Source organism: Crocodylus siamensis, chromosome 11, assembly GCF_052110815.1.
Source record: "Crocodylus siamensis isolate JL-2025a chromosome 11, ASM5211081v1, whole genome shotgun sequence".
Taxonomy (NCBI): Eukaryota; Metazoa; Chordata; order Crocodylia; family Crocodylidae; genus Crocodylus; species Crocodylus siamensis.
The window spans coordinates 29,140,814-29,166,046 of record NC_143405.1 but is presented as its reverse complement, the minus strand read 5'-3'; the positions used below and the strand labels follow the sequence as shown (position 1 = coordinate 29,166,046).

At 44.9% G+C, this 25,233-nt stretch overlaps 1 protein-coding gene across 5 annotated transcripts; it reads left to right on the top strand.

Moving 5' to 3' along the window:
* Positions 1 to 46: 46 nt before the first annotated feature.
* GLT8D1 (glycosyltransferase 8 domain containing 1) lies at positions 47 to 25,016 on the top strand. 5 transcript variants are annotated; one of them, XM_090022355.1, is made up of 11 exons: positions 47 to 179; positions 3,476 to 3,581; positions 3,683 to 3,742; positions 3,840 to 3,938; positions 7,689 to 7,905; positions 10,298 to 10,415; positions 11,975 to 12,059; positions 21,202 to 21,314; positions 22,992 to 23,158; positions 23,359 to 23,471; positions 23,988 to 25,016. In XM_090022355.1, the coding sequence occupies exons 3-11, from the start codon at positions 3,727 to 3,729 to the stop codon at positions 24,176 to 24,178; spliced, it is 1,119 nt and encodes a 372-aa protein (XP_089878481.1). In that variant the 5' UTR covers positions 47 to 179; positions 3,476 to 3,581; positions 3,683 to 3,726; the 3' UTR covers positions 24,179 to 25,016. The 5 variants fall into 5 exon arrangements, with proteins under 5 accessions (XP_089878481.1, XP_089878479.1, XP_089878482.1 ...); XM_090022353.1 differs by lacking the exon at positions 47 to 179 and adding an exon at positions 209 to 345; XM_090022356.1 differs by lacking the exon at positions 47 to 179 and adding an exon at positions 525 to 663 and having other exon boundaries at positions 3,906 to 3,938.
* Positions 25,017 to 25,233: the final 217 nt, after the last annotated feature.

The following is a 25,233-nucleotide window of genomic DNA, read 5'->3' as shown; positions in this document are numbered from 1 at the left end:
AGCTACAACCTGGGCACTGCTGCTTGAAGCAGCCCCGTCCGATTCCCGCTACTTCGTTTCCACAGCAACGATCACAGGGCGTCCGGGATTCTGCGCGGGGTCCTTGCTATCCCGGGCATGCCTAACGCGCTGCCTGACTAACGGCTTGGCTGGGGCCTCCGCTCTACACAGGGTTACGCGTAGGTCTGCCAGCTGCTCTGCGCTGAGTGGACTCCGCATATGGTCTCGATGCGCGTCGTGGTTTATTCTGTTGCTTCTCAGTCAGGCAGTAGAGGCGTCGCCTGCGGCAGGGCGATGTTGTGCAGTCGCTGCGCCGGGCGCTGCTGAGTTGGCGTTTGGCGCCGGGTAAGGCAGGGCTGCGCGGCAGCCCAATGCTGGTGCCTGCGGCGTGGCGGGAGTGAGCACCGCTGCCCTTGTTCCGCGCGTCAGAGTCTTGGTTGTGTCGGCGGTGGGTGGAGAGGATGTGCCCCAGCTCCGCCGCCCGCAGGCAGCGCTGAGCCCGGCGCGAGGCTGAGGCAGGTGCCGCCGACTGGCGCCGCTGCTGAGCGGGGGTCGCCTCCAGTTGACGGCGCCGGCAGAGGTGGGCCTGGGCCCTAGGACTGCCCTCTGTAGCCGGGCAAGGTCCCTTGAGGCCCTGCAGCCGCGCTTCTTGTGCAGCAGCAGGTGAGCGGTGCGGGCACGGGCTCCGGGCGAGGGGGAGCCTGTCGTCGGGGGATGAATTTGTGGCGAGGCTGGAGGAGCCGCTGGGTCTAGATGTCTGACTGCACGCGTCCCGCCTTCCCCACGGGTGCAGCAGGGCTGACATATGCTCCTGATGTTCGTGTTACAGCTCGAAGTGCGGTAAATCCGGGATCTAATTCACTGGCCAGAGCGCATTTAGCAGGCATTAGAGCCTGCCACAGGCGGCAGCTGTATCAGTGGGCGCTGGGGAAATTGTTGCTGTCACAAAACCTTCCTTAGCATCTGCGTGTGGCAGGATGGTCCTGAAATACGTGTGCTCAACTTAATACTTGTGCACAGTTCCCCTCAAGTGAATAAGACCGAGTATCACTGGGTTGGGGCCTGCATTACACTAAAAATACAACATTTTCAGGAAAAGTATTTATTTCCAGGAAAAACAATGTGTTCTGTTACCCAACATGAAAAAATTCTAAGAGTATGTAATATCATTATACATCTGTTCAGTGACACCAAGGGTGGGCAATTATTTTGATTGAAGGGACACTTAACAAGTTTTGGGAGCTGTTGAGGGCTACACAACATCTTTCAGAAGATAGAATTTGAAAAAATATCGATTAAAAAAATTAAAATATGTTATAGTTGAAGTTCAATATTTAGTGCATGATTTATTTCAAAAAATATTTTTTGTCCTGATTTGGGGTTTTTTTTGAGTAGTGTATGTAGAAGTACATTATTTAGAGCATAACGGCTCAAAATAAAGTCTTACTTTTCTATATTGGGGGTGGGGGAGAGGGTGCATGTGTGGGCGGCCTGCCTGCATTCTAGGTCCTGAGAGCCAGTTGTGGAGGTGGGGGGCAAGGAGGCTTACACAGCAAGGCTTGCCTGGGCCATGCAGGTATGGTCCGCCCCATCTCCCCCACCCAGCCCAAGGCTGCCCCCATGGTGCTTCACATGGAGCCAGGGCTGTGCTTCCACAGGCCCAGTCCAGCGCCTGCCTGCATGCACAGCTTCCCGCCCCTCTCCCCCTGCCATCCCCTCCTGCCTCCAGAGGCTCCTCTTCCTCCTGCTCCTGATGTGCTGCTCAGGGCAGCAGGTAGTGCATGGAAGCAGTAGCAACAGTGGCCATGGGGACGTGCCAGGGACCTCATGCTGAGCTAGACAGGGGAAGCTGCAGCTGGGTGGCTCCTGCCTCAGCAAGTGGGAATCCAGCTCCCGGCTGCCTTCCACCCGCTCAGCTGCCTGAAGGCAGCTGCTCATCACACTGTGGGCAGAGTGAGTGGAAGCTGGCCTGGAGCTGGAGACCCACATGCTGGGGCAGGAGCCGCACCACTGCAACTTTCCCCTACCTGGCTGGACATCTGCTGCCTGGTGTGCATCCTCAAGGCTTCCCCACCCTGCCTGCTGCCTGGAGCCATGCAGCAGGGGCAAGAGGAGGAGCTATTGGAGGCATGAGGAGCTGAGCAGTACCTGAGCAGATGCAACTGCACCAGGAGCAGCCCCACTGGGAAGTGGTTCGCACTAGCCTGGGCTGTGGCTGGGGCAAGTGGGAGCACTGCACAGGCTGCCCTGGGCAGGAGCAGTGAGGGCTCAATCCCATACAGAGCACCATGGGCAACATACAACCAATTGGTAGGTGCCCACCCATGGGCTGGGTCCAATCAGTTGGTGGGCCAAATCCAGCCTGCAGGCCCTATTTTACACACCCCTGTTTTTATACTGTCCAGCCAGTATTTTCTGACTGTGATTTGTTGTTACCTTCATGTAAAGACTGTAGCTACTGATTTGGTGTAAAACTTTTTCAGCTTCTGAATTTGTTATAAAATTGTGTTTACTAAGGTAGCATGTGGAAGTTGAGTCAGGACGTACACGTTATCTTGTTTTTCATCTATAGATCAGTTATTGTCAGGGGTGACTAGGTATGTGTGAGGCCCATACTTTGACTTTCACATTCCATTCATGGATTAGAGGAGTCGTTTCTGCCAAAAGAATAATAAAGAAATAATACACTGGCTTTGGGTTTACTTCTTTTTTCTCTTAAACTGAAGGCAGTATCTTTTCTGATCTGGACTTCTGTTGTCCTATGTGGTCTGCTGACTGTTATTTTGTGTGTAGGTACATTTTGATTGTCTCTTATATTTGCAGACAATGTACTGGACTCGCATAAAGCCTCCACAGCCAGTTAAGCATGGAATAGATACAGATATTTGCTCTGCTACCTGGATGCTTTCTTGCCCAGATAGTTAAGTACGTTGGCTCAGGGTCAAAAAGAACCCATCAAGAGTTTTTGAGAGCCCTTACAGATTGTGTTTGATAGCTTCTGTCTCTTATCTGTTTCAGTATGGGTAAATTGAGTGTACTATATATACACAGCTAGTTTGATAGCTTTGGTTTCAGCCTGGTTTGTATAGGCTGAAGTAGTCAGGTCTTTTCTGGAAAACTTTTTTTTCCCCAGTTCACAGCAAAATAGGGATTAGCTCTGCCAAAAAGTACCCAGTTCTTCCATCTCCTCCTTCCCAGTAAAGTTGATTCTTATCTTGAAGCATAGTCAAGCTAATGGAGCAAGAGACTAAAAGGCTGGCATAGTTCCAGCCTTCCTGTAGACTAATTTAACTTTTATACAATTCATTTTGCTTGTCTCCTGCAGTTTCTCTGTCAGTAAAATGTATATGATAATACTGTCCCACTTAAAGCATACTGAGATTTATGGATGAATAAGTCTTGTGCATGAAGTAACTTACCATTGTTTACTCATGCCCCTCACCCTAAATTCTGCTTCTCTCCCTTCTGTTTATAGGAAGTACCCATTAGAAGTTGAGCCCTAACTGGATGTTTGCTTGGGTGCAAGTTTTGCTGGATCATTAAAATAGGATTGGGAGTTTTTCTCAAAGAAGGAAAATACTGTAAGTATTCTTTGTGTTCGATAAAATAATTTTACATTTGTAGGTCTTCTGTATCTATGAGTTGATACCATGATGTAACTGATATATTTTCCCACTTATAGGTTTTTAACGTGGTTATACTTAGCCACAAAGATACAAAGGGAAAATGACATTCAGAAAAGGTACGGGTTGGTTTTTTTTCAAAAGCATTCTGTGCTTTTTGATTTTCATGAGCTGTTATATGCTTCTAACAAACTCTCTCTCTTTTTCTCTCTTCAGTGAACATTTTCATCCTTGCATTGGCTGTTGTTATATTTTTATTAATTCTGCATCACAATTTTCTAGGTCTCAGTGACTTCTTGAAACGGGAACTGTCAGGTATAGTAGTTTTTAGTCTTACAATGAACACATGAGGTTTTAGCTTGCCTTTCTGTTTTAATTCTCTGCTGTATTAGATTTTCACTTATTTCTCCAGAACCAAGAGGAGCTTGGTTCTCATGACTGTGTGTTGTGGATTGAGGGTAATGAGGGTCATGAGTCCAAAAACAGAGCAGGAATCCAGTAGCTTTTGCTGCAGCTACATTTAGTGAAAAAATACAACTTTTTATGATTAAAAAATATTGAAGAGTCTATCGAGTCAGATAGTCATAGATTTTTATGGCTAGAAGATTCTGTTAGGATCATCTGCAGAAGAGGGGTAATAAAATTAAAAACAATGATTTCTATATTGAAGCTAATAGTTTGAAAGAGATTCAGTTGATATGAAGACTCCCAGTGTGGGAGGATTTATGATATCCCTAGGTAGTCTATGTAGCATTTTTGTATATGCCCAGTGTAGGCTACATGCTTATTGGTTCAGTTTAGGTCATTTTGAAAGTTTTTGGACTCATTAAAGACTTATACTGCAGTACCTGAGTCAAGAATGTGGAAGCTGGTGTACAGCAGCATCCCCACGATAGAAGAAATCACACACAGGCATCTTCTGTGGAAACGGCTTTTCCAGCACATTCTTCAAGTCCTTTGGTGACCGGCTGATGACAATGGGAGTAGGATTGTGATGTCTGGAAGCTCCTAGTCATGAGTTAGCACTTGGATGAGGTAATCAGGAGTGTGGTTCAACAACTATAACTGACTGAGCAGCCCTCTTCAAAATCCACTCTGCTCACTTCACATGGGGGGGAGGGGCTAGAAAAGGTGCCCTAAACATTTTTTTTTTCCTGACTGGATAACTGTGTCCAGTGGGATCACCTTTATTGCGGTCAAAATCAACAAAGACAATCATTTTCAGGACCTGAAACATCAGGACCCTCATGGACAATCCTAATAGTGAATGCCCAAAGTGCCACACCACAATCTTGGCTCAAGAACTCAGGCAACACAACATCAACGTTACTGTACTGAGCAAAACCCAGCAAGCAGGAGATGGGCAGGTCAAACAACAAGGAAGCAGCTATACCCTCCTCTGGAAAGGAGAATGTTGGCTTTACAGAGTTGGTTTTACCATCAAGAATGAATTCATAAACCAACTCAACTAATTTCCTCTCAGAATTAATGAGTGCCTCATGACTTTCTGTCTTAAATGAGTAGGGATCCGATATGCCACTGTCATCAGCACATATGCCTAGACTCTTGACGCCACTAATGAAGTCAAGGAAGAATTACATTGCAATCTTGACCAAGTCCTTTCTGATGTTCTGGAAGGAGACAGACTCATTCTTCTTGTTGATTTTAATGCCAGAATTGGAAGGGACTTGAACCTCTGGAACAGAACCATTGGCAAGGAAGGAGCAGGAAAGGTCAACTCCAGCCACATCCTCCTCTTGCCCAAATACACAGAACATGGACTCACCACCACCAACATCCTGTCCTGCCAGAAAAATGGGCACAAGACATAATGGCAGCACCCACGATCCAAGCATTGGCACTTGACTGACTATGTCATTGTTTGTGTCTGGGATCGCAGATGTCTGCATCACCCAACTTGTGTTAGGAACTGACAATTGCTGGACCAACTGCTATGTTTGGTTATGTCATTCAAACAGTCTCCTGAATGATGGCTGCAGCAAAAGCAATGTCAACAGAAGATCAATGTCAGGGGACTCAAGGACCCAATCAGGTGAGCCTTCTTTCTGCAGTGCCTCGATGGAAAACTGGTGAATTCTAGTCAACAACAATGGAAGAAAGTCGGTAGCATTTGGGGTGCCTTTAAGTCCATTAGCATCTGCAGAGAGGCAGTTGGATCCTCTACTAGGAAACATCAAGACTGGTTTGATGAGAATGGCTGGGAGACCCAAGAGTTGATCGACTGCATGTGAAAGACCTTTTGTACTTGGCAGAACAACAACTCCTCCAAGCAAAAGAAATTGAATTTCCAACAAGGCAAGACAGAGGTCCAAAGGAGGACCTGTGTTATGAAGAATAGATGGTGGAAAGACAAAGCAAAGGGGATGCAGCATTTCACTGACATCCACAATATGCTTGATTTATTCATTAAAACCAAAGCCATCTGTGGTCCACTCAGGGATGGAGGAGACCTGATCAAAGGAAAGGGGAGCCATTAATGCCTGTTGGAAGGAGCATTTGGAAGACCTGTTCGGTCAAGACTGTTGTTTACAAGTGTTCTCAACTCCATCCTGCAACATCCAGTCAGAGACTATTTCTGAATCCCTCCAACCCTTGATGAGGTGAGGAAAGCCATCAAGCAGAGTAACAGGGTACCTTGAGCTGATGGAATCCCCTCTGAAATGTTCAAGCAGGAGGTTGAGGAGCTCACATCACAGGCCCATGCCCTCATCTTGAGGATCTGGAATGATGAGGAAATCCCTGACGTGAACACTATGATCATGACTGTCTTGAAGAAAGGAAACGTTTCCAACTGTGGAAATTACCTTGAAGAGGGACCACCTTGTTGTCTGTCTATCACAGGAATGATCACTGAGAAAACCCTTCTGAACCATCTCCTCCCACTTGCTGAAGAGCTGCTCCTGGAGTTTGTGTGGGTTTAGGGTATCAAGAGGCACAACTGATACGATCTTCACAGCTTGCCAGTTGCAGGAAAAATGTTGGGAACAACATAAACCTCTCTGCGTTGCCTTTCTTGACCACACACAAACCTTCAGCTCTGTCGGTCAAGAAGCACTGCAGAGGTACGGATGCCCATGGAAATTGGTCACCATTCTTTCCCTGCTCCGTATGCAAGTGGTGGTTCTCAATAACAGATCTATCACAGATCCCTTTGAGGTTAAGACAAGAGTAAGCAAAGCTGCATCATCGCTTCAACACTCTTCTCAATATTTTTACCATGATGCTATATCTGACTGCCAGCAAGCTTCCAGTTGAAATGGAGCTAAACTACTGAATAGGGATGAAAAATCAGTTAAATGATTAATTGTTTAACCACTAGGTGTAGTGATAAATAAAGTTAGTAGTGAAACTGGTTAGCTTACTGGTTATCCTTTACCATAGGGTGGGCAGAGTCTGGCAGGGAAGAGTAGAAGGGAAGCCTTGAGGTGCCCCAGCAGGAATCAGAAAGCAGCAGGGTAGACAGGAGAGATGGGAGGGGCAAGGGTAACTAGTACCCATAGCCAAAGAGGAAAAGAAGAAGCCTAATGACTCATCAGTTAAGCAGTTAGCTTCTCTCCCTTGGTATTCCCTCCCTCCCACCCAGTGTAGGGCTTCACATGGGCTGTGTTTTCTGGCTAGGCTTGCCTTTTCCCCCTCCTCCATCTTCTCCCCTCAGTCAAAGAGTTCCAGGAGACGGAGCAGCTCCCAGCAGCAACTATCTAAGCTGCTGTGTTGTCAGTTAATTACTTAACTGATATAACTAGAGGAAGTTAAATTTAATGTTTTTTAAAATGATATTTGCATCCATACTACCAAATGGAAAAGCTGTTTCATCTCAACAACTCTGAGCAAAAACCAAGACAACCCTGACTTCAGTCATCGAGCCATTACCTTTACTGTTTACAAGTTTGTACAGAATCTTGCACAGTGAAGCTTAGAATCCCGCTTGGGGACTGGAAGTACTAAAATAACAGAAATAATTGAAATAATAAGATTATTCCACATAACGAATGTGCCTGAACTTCCTTTGCTGCATACAAATGTGCATAATTACTCTGTTTGTAGATTCAAATGCATTGGGACTCCAGCCCATTGATTTTATACCTGAGGCTCCCCAAAACCTGATAGAAAAAAGGAATGAGAGAGAAATTCCTGTGGTCATTACAGCATCAGAAGACCGGCTTGGAGGCATCATTGCAGCCATAAACAGTATTTATCATAACACAAAATCAAATGTGATGTTCCACATCATCGCTCAAAACAATACTGTGGATCACCTGAGGTAAGTTGTACTCTTCCGAGTCATGCCTCTGCAATTTTAACATTTTGCTTTATTTTATATGCTATATCATCAATCACTTTTCCTGCTACCATTCCATGTGCTTTGCATGAATTAGCTCTACTTTGTGTGACTTCTATCTTCTCAGTTTCCTGTCTTTTTAAAAAAAAAAATATTTTAAAAAGTAGTTGCTACAAATATACACATACTCAGAATCGATAACGTTCAGTAAACCCAGAAACCACAGTGATTCTAGTGATTTGGACTCTTGTCAGGGAATATTTTTTTGTTCCCAGTAGTGACTGGTATTAATTCAGGGTTCAGCTCTTATTTGACAGGATGTGGGGCTGCTAGTCAGGTTAGCTTTCAGGTGAAGACAATGTTGCTGGTACAAATGGGGGAATATTGAGTAAAAGATCACAAAATACTTTTATTTTTTTTAAAAGAGGCTTGGTTCCATAAATGTTGCAGAGAAACAAATGCATGCTTACCTGTTGTACATTCTTAAAGTCTATTTTCTTTAAAGCAGTAACACTTTTTGATGGAAGACAAGTTCTATGATGAAGGGTACCAGTGAATTTTCCTGATTTTTAGATTGGCATTTGACCCTCTTTTTCCTGCTCATCAGTATTGCCTTTAGTAATAAAAGTGTGAATTTTTTATATTAAACCAGAACCATCTTTGGCACCTCGACTTATCACTTGCAAGTCTTTAGAGAAAATGTTATCAAAGGGGGTTTTTTTGTTTGTTTATTTTTGTTTTGTTTCTTTGGGTTTTTTTACTGTATACATTGGATATATTTTCCTTGGAATAATAAATAATGCCCAGCACACAATTTGCTGTGGCTGTTATAGACAGATGAAGTACTGTAGTTTTTTCTTGCAGTGGCATGTCTGGCACAGTTTTCTTAAGGGTGTGCATGCTGTTGTAGCTGTTTAATTAATACTGGCTAGTCATGTCATTTCTGAGCCAGTTAGGACTCAGGACTGTGCTAAATACTATAACAATGTGAGAGAGAGCCTCAGAACATTAGGCTAGCCAGCATCTCAGGCCACAATCCTGTAGCGAGCTCTGTGTGGCTTTGTTGGTACACCCTACTGATTTCTACCATAGGTGTAACAGGTGCTACTGTTATTTTAAGGTGTAAGTACAGCAGGGTAGCTTTGTTCCGTAGGCAGGCAGCTGAGCAGAAGTTAGCTGAACTACAGTAAATTTATTGCATGGGGCAGATTTCCAAGCAACCTGAGAGTAAAGGGTGCATGCAGCTGGAATAAGCTGCAGTAGGAAAGGGCAGGCTGGCCATTAGGAAAAAGAGGAAACCCTTGTGTTTGATGAAGGAGTCACCTGACTGGAAGGGACAGTGCATTAGGGCATGTAAGCCTAGTGCCTGAAGTAAGACAGGCAGTCTGGTACTGCATGCTGCAGGGAACGTATCTCCTGGGAGAGGGGTGCAGGAGACAGCCTGTCAGACACCCAAGCCACCCATGACAGCTAGGAGGTGATAGCGTGAAGGGAAGTACAACTTTAAGGGGGGGTGCTACCGCAGAGCAAGGGAGACATTTAATTTGGAAGCAGGTCCCTTGTGTCTGCGTTGCATTTAAGTTTGATACCAGAGGACCAGGTTGTGGCTGTATGGGAGGATTGGTAGCCACATAGTAGGGTGCCTGGGGTCACTCGGGGTAGCAAGCCCTGTGAAGGCCAAGGGAGAGCATGAGTGAGATGGGGCAGGCTGGAGCTGTGGGGGCCAGAGCCTGTGCCCTGAGAGTGAGAGGCAGGGTAGGCTGGAGCCAAGGGGGCTAGGGCTAGTGGCTTAGGAATCCACAGCTAGAACAAACACTGGGCCAAAGCCAAGAGGGCTGAAGCCTGTAAAGGCTGGTACTTGGATGATGGAGTAACATCTGCAAGGCATGGGCATTGCTACAGGAGAGCATGGAAGCCACAGTTATTGCTGCTAAGGCGGCTTGTGCTCTAAGGCCTGATAGAGCCAGTGGGTCACAAGTTAGTCAGGGAAATAACACAGGTGCCAGCTGGCTATGTGTGGCAATAGATAGCCAAGGGACTAAGGCTCACTTTGGAGCCCTGGGTCAGCCTCCCTAAGTATTATTAGATGTATCAAGGTGTGGCAGGAAAGGTAGAATGGGAGAGTGCTCCAAGGAGCTAGAGTGGGGCAGGAGGCACTTAGCTACCAGGGGTGTCACAGGGAGCTTTGGTCCTGCTACAATAGGGCACGTAATACATGTACATTCTCTAGACAAGGAAACCATCAACAAAGAGCTAGTAATCCAAGACTCATTTGTGTTAGCATTCCTTGGATCTTCTCTGTTTTATTCTTGCCTTATTTTTATCTTGTCTAACCAAATCTGTGACTTCTCCTTCTCTCTTCTGTCCTGTGCAGGTCATGGCTGAGTAACACTGTTCTGAAAAATGTGAAATACCAAATCATAGATTTTGATCCTCATGTTTTGGAAGGAAAGATGCCGGTGGATTCAGAACAGACAGACTCCATAAAACCAGTGAGTCTGATTGTTGATATTAGTATTTGTTATCACTCATGTGGGTGGATAGACTGGAGATATCTGGCCAGAACAGTTTTTTTGCAGGAAGTAGATTTAAATGTAAATGTAAAGATACAGATGTTTGTTTTATAGCCAAAACTAGGTTTATATAACTTTTAAGTTATAATGATCAAGGCACAGCCAAATTCATAGGATTGAACCTAGACTAGATAGAAATTGAGGTAGTTAAGTAGGGAGTACATTTTCTGATTCTATTGTAAACCAGTATACCAGCAGGAAATACTTTGCAGCTGTAAAGCTTATGTTTCATAAATAATGAAGAAGTCTCCTTAACAACTTACCTTTATTAAATATCATTGATTTCTGAAGAAAAGTAGAAGTATTAATTCTGGAGTCCTAGTCCTACAGTTTGGGCAACTACACTTGGTTCTTTAAATTTCACTTGCACTTTCATTTGAATTAGAAATCATTCACTTCTTTCATCTAATGCAAAATGACGCCCTGCTCTGGGATTGTGAGTACCAAGATGCCTCTGCATTTCATTGGTTAGGAATATGCAATGGGATATTTCAGGTTAATCTTGATTACATTAGTAATAATGGCTAGATGTAAGTAGTAGAAGTGACTGAGCCCTTCAGTCATAATCCCAAGAACTGTAATGAACCAATATAATATTTCTTAGTGGAAACAAAATTTCTAAATACATAGTGATTGGCAGAGATGCACTGATGCATTGATCCAATAGTGGATCTGCACCGATATAAAGAAAATGGACTATATTGGAAATAGGCTTTTTTGCCTGATGCGGCCAGTAATGTGGCCGATAAATGCCCCATGTGTGCACAGCTGCAGCATGCATGGGGCCGGGAACATAGCCCGGAGAGCTGTGTCCAACTGTTAAGTTTGTTGGGGGGGTGGGGGGGTGCAGATTGAAGCCTCCAAGGTGATGGAGGGAGTGGGGTAGGTCCTGGGGCACTGCCAAGCCAGCGTAGAGCGGGGTGTGGGACAGAGCCCACCCCTTCCACCACAACATACTTACCAGCCAGACACTGCTATTCAAGCTGGCGGGCTGGGCTGTGTGTCAGAAATCAGATCGGTATTGGCCCAAAAAATCTCTTATCGGTGCACCCCAGTGATTGGCCTGCAATCTGAAATGTGGTCCATTGATTCCCCATCTGTAGAGAGTTCCAGTTACTTCTATACAACTTTGTGCAGGCTGAGTCAACAATATTGTATTGCATTATATGACCAGGACCACATAAATTAATTCATGGTTTCAAATTGCCGTGCAAAATTAAGTTGGTATTTTCAAAAGAGCCAAAGCTACTTTCAGTGGGACTTGTACTCCTTAAACATAAGTTGTTTAGGTGTTTTTGAAAATTCAGCTGGTAAGCCCCTATTTATATTTTTATAGACAGAGTGTCTTGATGGTTATTTTCATTGCACAGATTATCACTCACCAAAAAATTGGTGCCCAAAATAAGTCTCTCAGTTTCCTAGTCTTCTGTTGTTCTCCCATTTTACTTTCATTTCTCTTTTTTTGCTTTTATTCACAGTTAACCTTTGCAAGATTTTACTTGCCTAATTTGCTTCCTTATTCAGAGAAGGCCATATATGTGGATGATGATGTAATAGTGCAAGGTACTGGACCTTTTCATTCTTAAGCTTACTAGGTAAATAGTAATTATTCTACTAGAATGTGCAAGGTCTCAGACACCAGCCAAATGCTTCTGCTTCATGTAGAAAAAATGTCTGTAAAAACCCATCAAGTAAAAGTCTGCATACTAGAAAGAAACCTCTTTTTGTCCCTATATGATGATGAGCTTCTTCTGTCTTGCTGAAGCATGCAAATTAGTGACTTGCAATACTTTTTTCTGTCTAGGTCTGATGAAGTTAGAATCATGGAAAGTTAAGGCTGGAAGGGACCTTAGGAGGTCATCTATTTGAACCCCCTGCTCAAAGCAGGACCTGCCCCAACTAGATCATCCCAGCCAAAGCTTTGTCTAGTTGGGTTTTGAAAACCCCCAAGGATGGAGCTTCCACCACCTTTCCGGGTAACCTGTTCTAGTGTTTTACTACCCTCCTAGTGAGAAAACTCTGCCTAAATATCTAACCTAAACTTCCCTTGCTGCAACTTGAGACTGTTGCTCCGTATTCTGTCATCTGCCACCACTAAGAGGACCCTAGCTCCATCCGCTTCCGAACCCCCACTTCAGGTAGATGAAGACAGCTGTTAAGTTCGTTCTTAGTCTCCTGTCTCCTCTTCTCTAGACTAAATAAGCCCAGTTCCCCCAGTCTTCCTTCATAAATCATGTCCCCAGCCCCTCACCATTTTGTCACTCCTCTGCTTGACTCTCCAATTTGTCCACATCGTTTTTGTAGTGGGGAGCCCAAAACTGAACACAGTACTCCAGATGTGTGCTCAGTTAAGGGGAATAATCACTTCCCTTGGCCTACTGGCAACACACCAACCAATGCAGCCCAGTATGCCATTGGCATTGGCCTTCCTGGCAGCCAGGGCACACTGTTGACTCATTTGCAGCTTATTGTCCACTGTAAACCCCAGGTCCTTTTCTGCAGAGCTGCTGCCCAGCCAGTCAGCCCCCAGCCTGTACTGGTGCATGGGATTGTTCTATCCTAAGTGCAGGACTTTGGATTTGTGCTTGTTGAACCTCATGAGGTTATTCCTTTTGGCCCAATCCTCCAATTTGTCTAGGTCACACTGAATCCTAGTCCTATCCCCCAGCTTGGTGTCATCTGCAGACTCTATGCTATTTTCTAAGTTGTTGATGAAGACATTGAACAAAACCAGACTCGGGACCAACACCCAGGGGACTCCATTTGATACCAGCTGCCAACTAGACATTGAGCCATTGTTTACTAGCTGAGCCCAGTGCTCCAGCCAGTTTTCTATCCACCCTACAGTCCACTCGCCCAGCCCATATTTCCTTAGCTTGCCTGTGAGAATGTTGTGGGAGATCATATCAAAATCCTTGCTAAAATCAAGATACACCAACCGCATCCACCAGTTTCCCATATCCACAGAGCTTCATCAGAGAAGGCAATTACGTTGGTCAGGTATGAATTGTCCTTGGTGAATCCATGCTGAATTTTCCTAAATGCCCTTTTCTCCTCCAAGTGCTTACAAATGGATTCCTTGAGGATCTGCTCCACGATTTTTCCACGGACTGAGGTGAGGCTAATTGGTGTGTAGTTCTCTGGATCCTGCTTTTTCCCTTTCTTAAATTTGGGCACTATGTTTGCCCTTTTCCAGTCATCTGGGACCTCTCTTGATTCCCATGAGTTTTCAAAGATGATGGCCAATGGCTCTGCAGTCACATCAGCCAATTCCTTCAGCACCTTTGGGTGCATCCCATCCAGCCCCATGGATTTGTACACATTCAGCTTTTCTTCCATAACCTGTTCTTTCACCGCTGAGGGCTACTTACCTCCTCTCCAGCTGTGCTGCCCAGTGCAGTAGTCTGAGAGCTGCCCTTGCCTGTGAAGATGGAGGCAAAAAAGGCATTGAGCACTTCAGCCTTTTCTGCAACCTGTGTCACAAGGTAGCTTCCCCCATTCAGTAAGGGACTCGCATTTTCCCTGATCCTCCTCTTGCTGCTGACATACTTGCAGAAACCCTTCTTATTACCCTTCACATTCCTTGCTAGCTGCAATTCCAACTGTCTTGGCCTTCCTGACTTCATCCCTGTATGCCCAAGCAATGCTTTTATATTCTTCCCTAGTTATTTCTTCAAGTTTCCATTTCTTATAAGCTGCCTTTTTGTGATTTAGTTTTCTGAATAGTTTCCTTCTAAGCCAAGCTGGTTTTCTGCCATACTCGCTAATTTTCCTGCATGTCAGAATGATTTGTTCCTGCACTCCTCAGTAAAGCTTCCGCAAGTACAGGCAGCTCTCCTGGACTTCTTTTCCACTCAGTCTGGCTTCCCAAGTGGATCCTGCCCATGAGTCTCAATCATCTTGTGGTTACTGCTGCCTAAGTTGCCACCCACTAATACATTCCCCACCAATTCTTCCCTGTTTGTGATCAGCAGGTCAATAAGTTGTTCATATAGTGTTGATACTCTTTTAATTTTTGCAGTTAAACTATATTAAGTACTTGAAAAAACAACTTGTGATCTTACTGGTACCACGTATTTGATTGTCATTCTCTTTAAATTTGTAGTGGGGCAGAATTATGTTACCATTGTGCATTTAAATGGCAGCTATCCTGCCACTCACATGGTGTTTTACACTTATGCAGTTTGCAATTCTATTAACTTTGCATTATGGAAATGTAAGCATGCATACAAAGACTACATGCTTGTCAAAAAAACCCAAAAAAAACAGAAAGAGGGCTTGTCCATGGTTTATACCCAAAAGCAGGGTGGTTAGGGTACTTGTTCAGGAAAAAGGACACTAGCTTCTAAGTCTGCCTCACCCACAGACAGAGGCAGATCCAGAAGGGTGCACTGGTGCAGATGCACCCCTTTTCAGTCAACACTGCTGCACGAGCAGCAGCCAGGGATTTATTTAAATAATTCCTGAGTAAGGTAAGAATTTTCCCCCTCCCTTCTCCTCTGTGCTCAGCAGCATGTCCCCTCCCCTCCCCTCCCTCTATTCCCTGTCCACTGCTGCTGCTATCCCCAGCTGCCCCGAGGTGTGGGGGAAGACTCCAGAGGAAAGTGGACAGTGGCAGCAGCAGGCAGATTCCTCCTTCCTGTCTGGTCCCCCTGGATATTCCTTGCCTGCCCAGGAGCAAGCATGACATAAAGCGACCTACCTGCTGCCACCACCACTATGGCTGCGCTTTCTGACCAAGCCTGGCTCTACATGCAGCCCAGTTGGAGTAGGGCAGGAGTAACTTCCAAAGGCACCCGGGGTCAAGAGACTAGACCTGCCCAATTGTATGGTGGATGGATGGGTCCCTGTGCAGAGAAGTTAGATATGGGGTGGGTAAAATATGGCCCACAGGCTAGATCCGGGCCACCAAGCACTTTCATTGGGCCCATACCACCTACCAACGAATTGTATCCTGCCCAGCCCTTCCACCTGCAAGAGTGGAAGTGAGTTGCTCATACCCCCAACATACCCTATCGCACCTCAGTCCCACTTTTATGGACGGAAGGGCCCTGGCCCAGCCAGCATGCACCTTCCAAGTGCTGCTGCAGTCACCCCACAGGGGACCTGCTTGGCTTTCCCAGCATCCCACTTGCTCCAGGCAGCAAGTAGGGAAGTGGTGGGGTGGGGGTAGAGCTGCAGCTGAGCAGGAGCATGGGGTTGCAGCTGGCAGCAGCGCAGAGCCCACATCCAGGGGTGCGACAGAACCATAGAGCTCGGGTGGGCAGCATGTGGGTGTGAGGGAGGGTGGGGAGGATGTGGGGACCCCCCTCACTCCTTCCATAGTGCACAGCCCCAGCAGGCAGTAGCTGCAGCAGCAGGTGGGGTCGCTCAGGGTGTTCATGCCTGGCACCTGGCTGGTGCCTGGCAGCAAGTGGCTCTGGCCAGCACTGCACATCATGGTGAGGAGCCCAGTCCCTGCTGGACTGCCCCTATTGCTGGTGCTCCATGCTGCACATGCACAGTCCCTGCACTTGCGTGGCATAGGAGGGAAACCACACAGGTCCTGGGACTCCGCCAGAAGTGGAGGGGAAACCCAGCCCCTGCTTCCCTTGCGGAGTCCCAGGACCTGCGCATGGGGCTTCCTTCCCATGCTGTGTAAGTGTGGGGGCTGCATATTCGTGGTGGGGAGCGCTAGCAATAAAGATGGCCAGGTTGGGGCTGCACTCCTCACCGCAATGTACAGCACTGGCTGGAACCATGTGCTGCTGGGTACAAGTGCCCCAAGCACCCCCACCTGCTGCTGCACCCTCAGGGGTGTATTCTCACCCTCCCTCACACCCCAAAAATGCCCCATACCCACACCCTGCCCCTGCAACCCCCCACATATACACGTCCCCAACATACCCTAATGCCCCCTCACAAGCCCCCCTACAACCCAACACACATGCACAATATACAAGACTAAAAATTTATTTTTGAGTTATTTTGCAATTATCTCTGTATACAGTATGCAAATACAAATCATAACAAAAATATTTTTTGTAATAAAATTAAAATATGTTATAGTAGGTGTTTGACTTCTAGTGTATGATTTAGTTTCTTTCTAGTTCTAAGATGGCAAACCACCCTCTAAAAAGGAGTATTTCTGGGGGGCAAGGGGAGGGACTTCTGGTGACAAGTGACAGGGGTTAGGGGTAGAACTATGGCAGCCAGGAGGCAGGGCAGCTGTCAAGGGGCGGGGCTACCCATGTGGCCCTCGCAAGCTTGCCAAGCTTCATTAAGCAGCCCTCCACCTTAAGTAATTGCCCGCCCCTGAGTTAGATGCAGGTTCAAACCCCCACTTAAGCAAGGCAGCCTATGACACAGGTCTCTCGCTTACTGGGTAAGTTCCCTAGACTCTCAGTTCTTTGAGTTAAGATATGAGAAAACCCTTCTCCCTCATCTAACACCTTTTAGTATTGGGTTTTTGCCTAGCTACCTTTTGACTTTCATGCCCACATTAGGCATATGTATGTGGCCAGTGTGTAGTCTACTGATCAGACTCTGAAAGTACATATGTTTTAAGTGTTCACAGTGCAGGGGCATAGTTACCCAGATTACAGGTGAATTTATAGGCTGCCTGACAATAAACGAGGCATGAGACTGGTCTACAGCTTGACCTCTTATTGCTTGTACCCCAAACCACAAAAACAGACTTTGGGACAAGAGTTTATCTGGCTACCCATGACAGCACAACATAGAAAACAGGTACCTATACTGACTGGAAAGACATGAGAAGGGGGCAGAGGGTGGTACAGAGACTGGTAAGCAGGTCTTCTGGAATTTGTTGAGTTGTCCAAATTGCCTTCCAGCCTATATCCTATATTTATAGATGACTTATTCTAATATTGTAAAAAATGTTCTTTGATTGACTTTATGTACATTTTTTTGTTTCCCTGAGACTTTTTGGACTGGATTGAACCAGGCTTGGAAACAGGGGTGACTGGTGCCTCCTGAGTCTGGGGAGGGGGCACAATTTGTAAGCAGGCCAGAAGCCCCATATCCACTTCTATACTTCTATGCTGTGGCTTAATGCCGGCCCACGTGGCAAAAAAACCCTGCACCATCCTGAGCAGTGCCGAGTCGGGCGGGGGGGGGGGGCATGTGCCCCCCCTACCAGTTGTCTGTGCTTGGAAAGTATCAATTAGTTGGGATTCATGTTCCTGTGAAAGTTACATTTTCAGAGAGGAAGGATTCCTTATCTCCTTCTCTTTGCTATTCTGGAATGCTGTTTCTTTTTCACCTTAGTTTACAGTTTAGGCTGCTTTGTTTTTAGAACTTAAATCTTAACAAAAATATTTATTACAGCAAAACAGCATCTAGTACATTTGGTTACACTAATCCATTTCAATAAGATAAAGCTATGATATACTTTATTTGAATCATCTAATTTAAAGCCTTGTGCTCTGTTTAATTTGATTTCATTACCGGTATAGTTGGATGTGTTGTTTGCTTCATTTACTTTGCTGAGCAAGCTGGTTGTCAGGCCTGGAATGATTCAATCTACAATCACTCAGAAACAGGTTTTGGGGCCTTCTGTTTAGCCACACTTCTCCAGCTTGGCCTAGATCCCTTGAAAATGGCCAAGGTTTGCAACAGCCTAGAATTGCAAAATGTGCATAAATGCCAAAATCAGAGACTGGAAAGACTGTCACTCAGGCATGCAAATGGAAATAGAATCCTGCCCTGGATGTTTAAATACAATATAACCTGTTTAAGATGGAAATGCATGGGACTGGGAAGAAGCTTTGGCTTAAAGATGTTTCTATCTTATCAGGAGAGCTACTTGCTCTGTTTAGTGCTGCTCTGCTTAGTGCTCACCCCCTACACACACAGACTGCTGTGCGTGCCTGCATGTATACACATACACTATGTACTTACTTTCCATGATATACAAGGTGACTCTCTACCAGTGGGCCCTAGATTTCCTTTCCATTTGCTTGTTAGTTGCTGACTTATAGGGAATTACATATAGTTAGTTTGTATAAGTTATGCAGGAATTGTAAGTATTTTCTGACATGAGTAGGTTTCCAGCTTTTTATAGGTTCTTAAATAGGTTTCAATATATTCTTATCTGATTAAATATACATTTTTAAACTTCAGAAGTAAAAAAAAATAATGCAGTTGAACTTTTAGAGTTACATGATTTATATAAAAGGCCCTGAGAAAATCACAGATTTCTTCTTGAAAATTTGCGGCACATGTGCAGGTAAAATATTGTTTTTTCACAGAATATTCAGAGAACTACTACTGATCTTGGCCAAGGGGTCCCAGTAGTTCTGTGAATATTTCGTGAAAAATGATACTTTACTCTCACACATGCGGCATGCAGGCACACACCATAGATGGCAGAAGGCTGGGGCTAATGGAGCTTAACTTTGCCCAAATGCAGCGAGCAGGTGGTAGGATATGTGGACCCCAGGCTACTGCTGTGGTGGGCAGTGCTCCACATGCTGTCTGGCGGCAATCCTGGCTTGCATGCAGGCTCTGTGTCTGTGTGCTCCACCCCACACTGGCTGCAGCTGTCCAGAGGCCATGACTGAGCTGCTCTGTGGCCTCTGTGCAGCCACTTCTGCCCCGCACATGGGGGGGAGGGTGGGGCTAAATCCCGTTAGCCCCAGCCTTCCACCGCCTGTGCTCACAACATCTAAAAGTCAAGGTATGGGGTGAATTTTGTGATATCCGTGCAGTCCACAAAATCACGATTTTCTCAGGGCCCTATTTATATACTATGCTACATGATAAAACAGTAGTTTAAAAGCAATCAAGACTCATAGTAGAGATGATATCTTTTATTAGACCAACAAGATTTTTGCAAAAAAATGTATTGAATTGCAAGCTTTCAGGCACAAACACCCTTCATCAGGCATTGGAGAAAAGATTGTAAAAGTTCTCCCAGGTAAAAATGAAAGTTCATATTTCATAGGATTATACAATAGTTTAGTACTTTCTTGCATGCCACACACCTCCAAATAATGCTCACACCTTGTTTCAGAAGGTGAAATGAAGAAGAAAAATATTAGCTGCTTGAAATAAATATTATTTTTATTATTTAGTGAATGTGATAGCCTCCCCGTTAACTGAGTTCAAAGTTATTAATCTGCCTCTTCATTTCATAGTTTCTAGGGTTGGAAGGGACCTGAGCAGATCATCTAGTCCGACCCCTGCCATGGCAGGAAAGAGTACTGGGGTCAAATGACCCCAGCAATATGTTCATCTAACCTCCTCTTAAACACCCCCAGGGTAGGAGCCAGCACCACTTCTCTTGGAAGTTAGTTCCAGACCCTAGCCGCCCTGACCGTGAAGTAGCGCCTCCTGATATCTAACCTAAACCTGCCCTCTGCCAGCTTGTGACCGTTATTCCTGGTCACTCCTGGTGGTGCTCGGGGGGACAGTGACTCCCCCAATGCCTGCTGATGCCCCCTGACGAGTTTATAACAGGCCACAAGATCCCCCCTCAGCCTTCTCTTGTGGAGGCTGAACAGATTCAGGTCCCGTAGCCTCTCCTCATAGGGCCTGCCCTGTTGTCCCCTGATCATACAAGTGGCCCTCCTCTGGACCCTCTCCATGCTGTCGACATCCCTCTTGAAGTGCAGTGCCCAGAACTGGATGCAATACTCTAGCTGCGGCCTGACCAGTGCTGCATAGAGGGGGAGGATCACCTCTTTGGACCTGCTCGAGATGCATCTGTGGATGCATGACAAGGTGTGGTTGGCCTTCCTAACTGCCTTCCCACACTGCTGGCCCATGTTCATCTTGGAGTCAGTGATGACCTCCAGATTCCTTTCCGCCTCTGTGCTGACAAGAGGGGAGTTACCTAACCTGTAGGTATGGTGCCGGTTGTTCCTCCCGAGGTGCATCACCTTGCACTTGTCTGTGTTGAAACCCATCCTATTCTCATCCTATTTAAAAATGTGTGACATTGTTTGTGTCTCCACAAGAGCACAGTGGGTTAGCACTGAGGCCCCAGCAGTGGAGGTTGGCTGCGCAGGGGCCTTGGCCTGTCCTGAACCTGTTTAACAGAGACTACTCTCTCCGTGTTAATTCAAAGCCAGCAATTTGACAAGTGAGGTTTGTCACAAGGAACTTATTTGTGACTTCCCGTGTTTCCCATTTCTTGATCCAAAGGGTATCTGCAGACGGGTCCTGATCCGGGAGGTTGCTCCATAAGGGGTGTCGCAAGGAAAGGTGGGGCTTGGTTGGATTAAACAGATCATCATAAAGTGGTAGGTGAGATGCAGCACAAATGGTTTCAACCAGCTGGAAACAATGTAGTCACTTTATCCTGCTCATGATCACACCTGCTCACAACTTCAGTCTTGTAACCTAACAGCTATTCTATTATAAAGTGTCTTTCTACAGCTTAGTCTTACTGTAGATGTGTCAGTTCCTTCAGGAGGCTGTTAGCATTTGAAGATCAGCCCCCTTGTGAAGGGTAGGGTGTTTCAACTAAGGTAGCATTTGAAATGGAGGAGGTAAAGGAAATTATTTTAGGTATCATAAATTTCTTGTGAACAGTGCATAATATATTTGGTGGGTGTACATTTTTAAATATTTTGCTGCCTGAATTTTATTTCTTATTATTGGAAGCTGGTGTCAGCTGTGTAAACGACCACAAAAAAATGTGTTCAGTTATCACTGAAGTGGTATGTGTTGTTTTTTTTTTTCTCTACTGGATTTTCAGATGATATTTTTGAACTTTACAACACTCCATTGAAGCCTGGACATGCAGCTGCATTTTCAGATGACTGTGACTCAACCACTAATAAATTTGCAGTCCGTGGAGCAGGAAATCAGGTCTGAATAGTTCTGATTAATCAGTATTATAGGCTTCAGTTTTTAGAAGTGGCCTCTAATTTTGTTTCCTACTTTTGTGCAGTTGAATTTTGGAACACTTGCCAATCAAGTGTCTCACTGGACCTGCCAAAAAGTGTAGCTTATTGTAATAAAATTGAAAGCCAAGTTTGGAACATACTGAAAAGTGGAGATATATTGGAAACGCTTTGAATTTAAGCTGTGCTCTAAAATTGAAGCAAGACACTATTCTGAAGAGAATACAATCAAAAACATAACATTCAGCTGATAAGTTTGTATTAGAGGTTTACCAATATATCGGTTGCATATTGGATCAGCACCAATAAAAGGAAAATTAACTTTATTGGCTATCGGCTTTTTTTGGCCAGTATAACCAATAATGTTCACTGCTAAATATAAAATTCCTTCTGGCCAGGGCCCCAGCTGCTGTGTGCATGTGCACAGGAAAACAGGCTGGGCAGCTTGGTGAGCAGCTCCCTACAGGTAAGTTTGTGGAGGGTAAGGGGCATGGAGTGGCAGCTCAAGGTTCCCAAAGTGAGGGGGGGCATGGGGCATGGGGCAGGGGCTGGGGATAAGGATGCTGCCCAGCCAGGGCAGCAAATGAGACCTGGGACCAGGGCAGGGAGTGGGATGGAGCCATGGACAGTTCATCAAGGGGGCATTGCGGGGATGGGAGGGGCAGCTTCCTGCTGCTGTACGCAACCTTCCCCCCCCGACACACACCCAGGGAGGCATGGGAGGGCATGTGCCCCCTCTGGATTTGTGCATGGGGTGGATGCGGACTGATTACTGTGGGCTTGGGGCTCCCTGCTCTCTTTCCCTCAGGAGTCCCGCACCAGCCATATACCCCCTGTCTGCCCAGCAGCAGTGAGAACAGTGAGTTATACCTTCTGCGGGCAGGGGGCACGCAGCTAGTGCAAGGCCACTCGGGCAAAGGCAGCATGGTGCAGAGCCCTGAGTCTACAGTGAGCAGCCTGCATCCACCCTCACCCCACTCAGCTCGGCTTCAGTTACAAGTGTCCCTGCACTTAAAATGGTGGCAGCAATGCTTGAAATTATGCCCATTTGAGTTTTAGTTCAAGCATCCTGCCACCATTTTTAAGTGCTGGGATGCTGGTCCCCTGGATGAGCTACCAGTGGCTCTGTCCTGCTCGCTGCCCCAGCCCTGGGTCCCATTCACCACTCTGGCTGGGCAGCTCCCCCAGCCCCTGCTCCACTCCCTAATAATAATAATAAATATTATTTTTATTATTTAATAAAATGTGCAGGTAAGTCTGTGGAGGGGCCTAGATCTGCCCGTTTACAGACTTACCTGCAGGGACCTGCTTTCCACACTGCCTGGCTACATTCCTGTAAATCGGTTATCAGGTAGGTATCGGCCAAGAAGATCTTTATTGGTGCACCCCTAGTTTTTATTTGCGGATCTGTATCATACACTTACCTTCAGCATTCCTGAAAGAACTGGAAAATTGTTCTGAAAGCTTGACACTTCAAGCTCTTGAAGCTCAAGAAAGGGATTTTTGTAAACACACTACGTGTTCTAGCAGAGATGCTGAATTTTTTTTAACTGGAGCTAGGTGGTATATTTTAAACAAAATCTTGCATTTAGGTGCAGTTAAGACTAAAAACTAATTTCAGTTATCTTCCTCTTGTTTTCAGTATAATTACATTGGATTCCTAGACTACAAAAAAGAAACGATCCGGAAGCTTGCCATGAAAGCTAGCACCTGCTCTTTCAATCCAGGGGTCTTTGTTGCAAATTTAACAGAATGGAAACTGAAGAACATCACTAACCAGTTGGAGAAATGGATGAAACTTAATGTAATGTAAGAATAAACAACAGGAGAGGGAGGGAAAACTATTGGGCTTTGCCTTATCATGATAAAATTTAATTGTGGAAATATAAATTACTAGATATGTAAACCTCTAGACATAATGCAGTGTACACTGGCTTTGAAAATCTACCATTTTAGGTGTACGTTAGCACCTTCAGCTAAAAAATTCTTTGTTTATTCTTCCCCTCTAGAGAAGAATTATACAGTAAGACTCTGGCAGGCAACGTGGCTACACCCCCGCTGCTAATTGTATTTTACAAGCAGTATTCCAATATTGACCCTTTGTGGAATGTCCGACATCTTGGTAAGTATGAAATTTCAATGCTAAGGCTTAATTTACTCCCTCATTCATTTCACTAAGTCCGTAACTGACCATTGTTAGGTGATAATGCAGCAAACTGTTTTTTTCATGTGGGTAAAGAGGAATATCTTTTTCCTGCTTTCCACTCTGTTCTCCCCAATTTCAGAACTCCAGTTGCAGATTTCTCCATCCATTTAGCTACTGGTTGAATTTACCTTTTAAAGCTTGTTTGATGATGGATAATGCATGGACAGCTCTAACACTGCTTTAACATGAATGTGAAGCCAAAGCAGCCTCAAAATATGGGAGCAATAGAAATGGTTTAAAACAGTGTTAATCTGCAATTCACAATCTAGCACTAATCTGTGAGGACTGTGTATCAGTTTTTACCATCTTCCTCATACAGCATTTCCCTTGCTATCTAACTCTGAATTAACATTGTGCATGCTAAGATGATGATATTGCTTTTAACTTTCTGCACAAGTATATGGTTTTGACTAACTTCTTTTTTTGAAAAAGGGTCTAGTGCTGGGAAAAGATATTCTCCACAGTTTGTTAAAGCTGCCAAGTTGCTTCATTGGAATGGACATTTCAAACCCTGGGGAAGAACAGCTTCCTATTCTGATGTTTGGGAGAAGTGGTACATTCCTGATCCTACGGGCAAGTTTAACCTGATTCGTAGACACTCAGAAGCTTATAAGGCAAAGTAAAATGGATTCTGTAGACTTTTTTTTTCCCCCTCAGGAAACTATTGGAGCCAGATTATTTCCTGTCAGCAGTTTTGTATTACAGTTGCAGTCCTTGCCAATTTAGAGCACAGAAAAAAATATTAATTTAGGTGAAATGTTCAAATGTCCCAAAATGCATGCTTCAAGAGGAGACATTTTCTGCGTGACTGAGGAACCTATTTTAACAGCTCTAGGAAAAGCAGAGAAACACCATTATGAACTAGCATTTTTGCTTGATAATTTTTTACTTCACTCCACTACTAGTCTTCTGGAATTGACAATTTTGTCTGCACCTGGGTAACTACCATGTACTAAATTGCTGTGCAAGACTTTTATGAGAGAGAACTGGTACCGTTTGCTTCTGTTACCTATAAAATATGGACTTGATATCTGGAGCTTTCTGTTGCATGATGACTCATTCACGACTGTTTATATTTAACCCTTTCTTTGCATTAACTCTATATCTGGATCATCCTGCAGGCTGTGTCCAGGCTGCAGCAGTGTGGTCTCCATCTGCTGTAGTGACAACGGAGGTTAAGTAGCAGCAGTGTTAGAGGCTCTTTCTCTTCTTTCATTGCAAAAAGCACCATGGTCTAAACCACCCATCTCCATGGACTGGATCCGGTTGTATGTTTGATTCCCCTGGTCTATATGAACTAACTTTCCAAAAGTCAATCTTCAGGTATCATTTAATTATGACACGCATATGTTGTTTGTTTGGTTTTTTTAGTGATTGATGAATTACCACTTGACACTAGTCTTTTTTTAAAACTGTGGAGCAAGCTAAGCTTATTCAAAAATAAAAACAGATTTTAAATTATGTTGCATTCAACTTGCGATCATTGGAATATAGAAATGATATAAAACTCATTCTAGACTTGAGAATAATGCTGGGTCATGAAAAGGAAATTTGTCTGCTCTGTATTTAAAGTAATGAGGTTGTATTTGAAAGAATTTTTTCCTCACTGTTTAAAGTAACTCAGCTGACCCTTACTTTAAAAGGAAACTAGCTTATTTAAACATACTTATGTAAGTAC

Coding starts and splice junctions, on each gene's coding strand:
- GLT8D1 (XM_090022355.1), top strand. Junction 12,060..21,201: donor TGATGATGTAATAGTGCAAG/GTACTGGACCTT, acceptor CTGGATTTTCAG/ATGATATTTTTGAACTTTAC. Junction 23,159..23,358: donor TGGATGAAACTTAATGTAAT/GTAAGAATAAAC, acceptor CTTCCCCTCTAG/AGAAGAATTATACAGTAAGA.